This window comes from Salmo salar, chromosome ssa03, assembly GCF_905237065.1.
Source record: "Salmo salar chromosome ssa03, Ssal_v3.1, whole genome shotgun sequence".
NCBI lineage: Eukaryota > Metazoa > Chordata > Actinopteri > Salmoniformes > Salmonidae > Salmo > Salmo salar.
The window spans coordinates 87,153,226-87,159,788 of record NC_059444.1 but is presented as its reverse complement, the minus strand read 5'-3'; the positions used below and the strand labels follow the sequence as shown (position 1 = coordinate 87,159,788).

At 44.1% G+C, this 6,563-nt stretch overlaps 1 protein-coding gene across 1 annotated transcript; it reads right to left on the bottom strand.

Moving 5' to 3' along the window:
• Positions 1-2,271: 2,271 nt before the first annotated feature.
• On the bottom strand, positions 2,272-5,858 carry LOC106601915 (suppressor of cytokine signaling 3). The gene is made up of 2 exons (XM_014194350.2): positions 5,578-5,858; positions 2,272-4,838 (listed from the first exon to the last, which is right to left on the bottom strand). The coding sequence occupies exon 2, from the start codon at positions 4,676-4,678 to the stop codon at positions 4,040-4,042; it is 639 nt and encodes a 212-aa protein (XP_014049825.1). The 5' UTR covers positions 4,679-4,838; positions 5,578-5,858; the 3' UTR covers positions 2,272-4,039.
• Between the last annotated feature and the right edge of the window lie 705 nt (positions 5,859-6,563).

The following is a 6,563-nucleotide window of genomic DNA, read 5'->3' as shown; positions in this document are numbered from 1 at the left end:
ACTGACCAACACCTCTCTCCCATGTAACAGGGTTAGAGTTAGGGTTTAAGCAGGAACACAGACAGATACACACACTGTTCCTTCAAGCAGGAACACAGACAGATACACACACTGTTCCTTTAAGCAGGAACACAGACAGATACACACACTGTTCCTTCAAGCAGGAACACAGACAGATACACACACTGTTCCTTTAAGCAGGAACACAGACAGATACACACACTGTTCCTTCAAGCAGGAACACAGATGTCTAGTTCTAGGTCGTTTTAAATGCCGGTTGAATTCATTTCCTGATAAGTGAACCACAACACAGAACATGTCATCTGAGAGGACTGCATTCATGGCCGGCACACAGACACAGACACACACACACACAGGCCTGTGTGTCCTTGTCTGTATATATTTACTTCTCTTCTATATGGCCCGACTGACAATACATAGTCCCAGAGACTGACAACACATAGTCCCAGAGACTGACAACACATAGTCCCAGAGACTGACAACACATAGTCCCAGAGACTGACAACACATAGTCCCAGAGACTGACAACACAAAGTCCCAGAGACTGACAACACATAGTCCCAGAGACTGACAACACATAGTCCCAGAGACTGACAATACATAGGCCCAGAGACTGACAATACATAGTCCCAGAGACTGACAACACATAGTCCCAGAGACTGACAACACATAGTCCCAGAGACTGACAACACATAGTCCCAGAGACTGACAACACATAGTCCCAGAGACTGACAATACATAGTCCCAGAGACTGACAACACATTGTTTGGAGGGCATGCAGCATCAAGCTTGATTACGGGTGTGGCTGTAGCAGGGTAACGGTAAACAAGAATTAGGCCCCTTTTGGTTGGCTCCAGGGTGAAGTTTCCCCTTAGATACAGATCTAGGATGAGCTTCCCCCTGCCCCCAATCAACCCTAACCATTAGTGGAGAAAATGCTGAACTGACCCAAGATCAGCATCTAGGGGCAACTTCACCCTATTCCTTTGGGTTGTGTGGTGGATGCAGGGGTAATAATGTGTCTAGGGCCTGTGTTTTAGTAACCTGGTCACAGATTGGTTTGTGCTGTCTCGCCAGCTCCTAGAGTATAGTTGTTCTCGTGCCAAACATACATAACAATGTAATGTCTCTCAGTGGAGGCTACTGAGGGGAGGACGGCTCAAAATAATGTCTGGAATGAAGTGAATGGAATGGTATCAAGCATGTTTAAATATATATATATACATACATATATATATATGTCTAGCACTGAGATGCAGTGCCTTAGACCGCTGGAGTATAATGGTATCAAACACGTATATATTTATATATATAGTATACATTATACTCCAGCGGTCTAAGGCATTGCATCTCAGTGCTAGACGTGTCACTACAGATACCCTGGTTTGAATCCAGGCTGTACCACAACCGGTCTTGATAGGGCGGCGCACAATTGGCCCAGCGTTGTCCGGGTTTGGCCGGTGTAGGCCGTCATTGTAAATAAGAATTTGTTCTTAACTGACTTGCCTAGTTAAAAAAAATATATATTTTTAATCCATTATTATGAACCGTTCTCCCCTCAGCAGCCTCCACTGAATTGTCGCTATACAGTGTTTAAGGGAGGTTAATCCTCTTTCACTGGAACAGAGGCTTTGGGCGGGGACATCACTCTATCACTTCTAGTGTAATTCTCTGGATCCACCACACACTTTGCATGGTAAAGGGAGGGGCTTAGACAAGAGATTAGATACTGAGAGAAATGTTTCCTGATCTGTTTAGATAACAGTCCCTTTAGGGGCTGGTTTCTCAGACAAAGGTTAATAAGCCTAGTCCAGGACTAAAAAGCAGCCAGTCCAGGATTAGGCTTCTGTGTCCGGGAAATTGGCCCCTAAAAGTCTAGTTGTTAGTGAAATAATAATGAAAAGATCAAAATCTTAATTTGAATTGTCTGATACTCTATGTGCTGATGTTTGCAGTGTTGAATTTACTAGACTACCAGTGACAATTAGCTGGCTGGCTAAGTCATTCAATGTTAATTCATGTGCATGGTTCCTGTCAAATGAACATAGTAAACGACGATGAAATGAATACGAATGCAACATTATTTCTACCCAGCTGTTTTGATGTTATGTAGTTTGACTTCTTGTGAAATTAACTAAAGGTGGGATGTTTTAGACGTGTAGTGATGAGAATCTAGTGTAAAATACCCAAAACGTATAGTCATGTATGATGTAGACCCCCCCCCCAAAATAAGATCACACAACAAGGATGTCATTCATTAAAAAAATAGTGCTCTTTATTATAAATTATTGAAATGTCATATGAATATAAATATGTGCAAAGTTTTTAGTTCTGCTTGCTTCTGCGATCTCTTTTTCTTCAAACTCGTTCATGCTTCTACTGCAGCCTGTCACCTGGCTAGACAATAATGAATATCTTTATAAAAGATAGGAGAAAACCTGTTTGCATTTTTCTGTCAGTCATGTAAACATTGTCTGGTTTTAAGAAAAATCAATTGAACAGGATGAACCTTAGATGCTCTCTTTGAGAGGAAGAGCGATTCTCAGATTTTAATACATTCAATAGCAAGTGATATCTGGTATCCTGTCTGTGGCACAAATACCACCACATTCATCGGTGTATATTTCCTATCCACTAAGGGCCTACCCGGACTCTATTTCCTCTGTATATAGTGACGTTATTATCTCAAGTATAAAAGCAACACCTCATTCGGGTTTTTTTGTCATGCAAGTATTTGTTGTTCGGTCAAGAAACCGTTTTGTTGGTGAGTTCAGGGCAGGTTTGGCATGTTCAAATCAAAAGCCCTGCCAATCAACCAATCATTACACACATCTGCAACACCTTAAGTCTCAAATATAATTTTCTCCATTCGGCCATTTGTGGCTTCACACTTCTGTAACATTAGGTCATAATTGGTTTGCAGTTCTGGATTTTTTTCTAACGAAATACACAATTATTGACTCAAAGTGTAATGTTGGAGGTGGTGACGTTAAATGTCCCCTTTGGAACATAGGTTAGAATTCCGGTTGCTAGGCAGCTTCCTGGCAAGGCTGAGACAGAGATCCCAGTTTTCCCAGAGGAGGCCAAAATGCTTGGTGCTCCGACCAACGCGTTAATACTTCCAGGCTCAGGGCTAATGTCCATGACTAATATCCAACAGCCAGCTAAGGACAGTCATTACAGCCCATCCTGCTGTAATAGTTGAATGGATAGGAGAGGCTGGTGTGTTTGTGTGTGTCTCTCAGGCCGGTGCCGTGCCACAGCCAGACCCCATGGGTAGCAGCAGTGGGAATGTGTGCTTCGTCAGAGGTGTGAAGGCAGGCAAGATGCTGGCTCAGAGCCTTCATCGACTGAAGAGAGAGAGCGGACCACAGGAGGAAGTTATTAGTCATGCAGTGAGGTTAGAGTTGAGGTTGGGAAATAGTTATTTTCTGGTCCAATCGAAGGCATGCTTGACACACATCTGAACCAATTAGCAGCACGCCGACTGTCCGTTTAGCCTCTCAATGAACCAGTCCTCCTTTCTCTCTCTCTCCTTCTCTCTCTTTCTGTCTCTCTCTCTCTCTTTCTGTCTCTCTCTCTCTCTTTCTGTCTCTCTCTCTCTCTGCATGAATGAGAGTCTGGAAAGTCTGATGACGACGCCCACCTCTTGTCTTTTGGTTGGCAGCCTGTTGAGAGTGACTGGCTGACGTTGGACCAGTATAGCTCTACTCCTCATGGTAACGTTATATCACTCCTGGGCTTGGGAGACAGGTACAGTACAGCCCTTATGAGAACCACAATACCAAGCATCTTCTTCTTACTGTCTCAGACTGACTCATGTTGCTGCCTTCCCCTCTGCCTCGGCACCCTGATGTGGGTGAACCATCCCTCTAAGACACAGATACAGACAGTCATATTTCCCCCCCCCCAGTTCTGTGGGGTACTGCCACACTGTCTCTCACATCGGCCCAAGTTCCCTTCATAACGCCTTTATCAAGTCTGATGCCATCGAGGCACTACATGTCCAGAGAGGGGCCTAGATGGGCGCGTCGTACTCCTGCAGGAACTCTTTGAGCGGGTGGGGAAGCTGGTCCCGTTTGCTGGATATGTCCAGGTGTCCGTTGACTGTTTTCCTACACAGATGCTGCAGGCTGGACATAGTGGAGGAGAAAGGTTTGAGGAGCTCCAGAGGGATCTTCTCCCCTCCAGAGTAGATGTAGTAGGAGGCGTTCCCTCCCCTCGTGTTTTTCTCCACCAACGAAGCCCCTTTGGTGGGTGGCATGTAGTGGTGGACCAGCTTGAGCACGCAGTCGAAGCGGGGCACAGCCTGCATGCTCTTGGGGTCCGTCTGAAGTAAGAAGGACCCAGAGTCACACTGGATGCGCAGGTTCTTGGTGCCAGACGCCGTCTTGACGCTGAGCGTGAAGAAGTGTCGGTTGTCGGAGCTGTCGCGGATCAGGAAGGTGCCGACGGACTCGGTGGCCAGCATGGCGTTGGCCTCCTTGCCATTGATAGAGCCCCAGTAGAAGCCGCTCTCCTGGAGCTTGTGCAGGGTGGTGACGACGAGCTGGTACTGCACCTTGGAGCTGAAGGTCTTGTAACGGTGAGGCAGCCGCATGGTGGTGTCGAAGGGGCTGCTGCTCATGACGGAGTCAAACTTGCTGTGGGCTACCATGGCGCTGCACACTGCTTCTTTGCGACCTGCCTGGTGAGCACTGGGCACCACACAGACAACAGAAGACTAGAAGGAGGAGGTCGGAGAGTAGAGGTCACGAATCTCCCTACAGAGGTCAAGGCCTTTAGTTTTGTTGTTGTTGTGTCTGGAGAGGATAGTCCTGGAGAAAAAGCAGAGAAAATCATCAGTGTCTAAAGTATCTGCTCAGAGTGGACTGATTTGGGCATTGAGTGGACCTCAGGGCATTTGGCAATATGATCCAAATAACTGACGTTTAGTTTATCAACTCAAGATATCCAGTTCTATCATTTTAATTATAGAAATAAATAACAGTCATAAAAGGTTTATTTATAGTGTAATTGTTTTAGGATTGAGAGTAATCTAATACTCCTCAACCCATGTAGCTCCCAGGCAAAGATTATGCTTTGGTTATTATTTCAAATATTCTAATTAAACTTCTCTGGTTACATAGTGGAACATTTTTACCAATGAGGCCCTGGCTATTTTTTGTCCTGTAGCGGACTATTGAGAACCACAAGAAGTAATATGATTCAACACCGCTCATGTTGCTATCGTCACTCCAATTACGCACTGCTACATGATTTATAACCATATTATTTACAACAAATCGCCTATATGGCTATTGTATGTGAAAGGTGAAAGTGAAAACACATTTCAGTAGAATAGACGTGATTTGCAATTAGGCTATCGTGTACTCTGTCCTTCTCATTACAGGAAAGTTTATTTTTTATCTCTGCCCTCCGGCTCAGTCACCGCGGTCAGTTCCAGTAAAGTCGAGCTGGCTACTGAGCGGAATCCTTCAACTGTTGCATCATTTTACATACAAGTCCCATGAAAAAAATCGCTACTTTTAAACAATATAATGTCTTATTTCTTACCTTTTACGGTTTCTCTCTGTACTTGGAACTTTGAAAGTTTATCCAATTGCTTCAATCCCTTGAGTATATTTGTTTCCTTGAGCTTGATATCTTGTGTTGTTCAAATTGTAACAATTGTATCCTTGCTGATGTGCAATGTCCTTTATAGTGTCAGTTGTCCTTTGTCTGTGTTCTACCTTGGACTGACTGGACGTTGCTCGTACATCATTTGCCTCTTTAATGATCGCGCAGCGCTTGCGAGTAGCGCTCATAATGTGTCGGGAGGCTCCACCCCCTTGTTTTTCCAGTAAGGGCCTCTTGGCAGATTGTCAGTAAGAAATAGTTTTTTTAAAAGGACGATTCCTGGTATTCAACAGAGAAGTCCTCCCCTCCCCCGCTGTTCCTCCAAAATGAAGTTATGGAGTTCCAAGCAATAACTTTTCCTTCAGCGAATTGCATGTAAAAACTGTCTGTTATCGCCGTATTGTATTGGCTTTGCTGGTAAAAGTAATGTTATTATAATGCGCTAATTGCATTATAATACCACTGGACTACTATATATTTAGCATGTTATAAACATTATAAGGTAATCAATATGTCCAACCTATTGGTTTGCAGAATAGGCCTATATAGTGGAAAAACATGTTAAAATAATCACATGATCTGATACATTTGACGTTTTAAGAAGTAGTTTAATTAATCTGAGCACTATTGACAGTGGTTGGTAAATGGCCTCATAGTGGAAACAGCCAAACACGCAGATGCAAGCTGTTCCTCTCTGGCAGCGGCTGAATGCTATGCCAGTGCCCCGTAGAGGGCGCCAATATGTTTTGATTGGACAGTTCAAGCTTTATACCTACATTTATAACTTTATTATAGGGACATAGTTTCTTTGGCAATGGCTGTCAGTTTTTTTAGAACTAGCAACATTTTTACATCCTATACAGCTCAGTTATCCAGGCTGCATTACTTCCGGCTGTGATAGGAGTCCCATAGGGCCACGCACA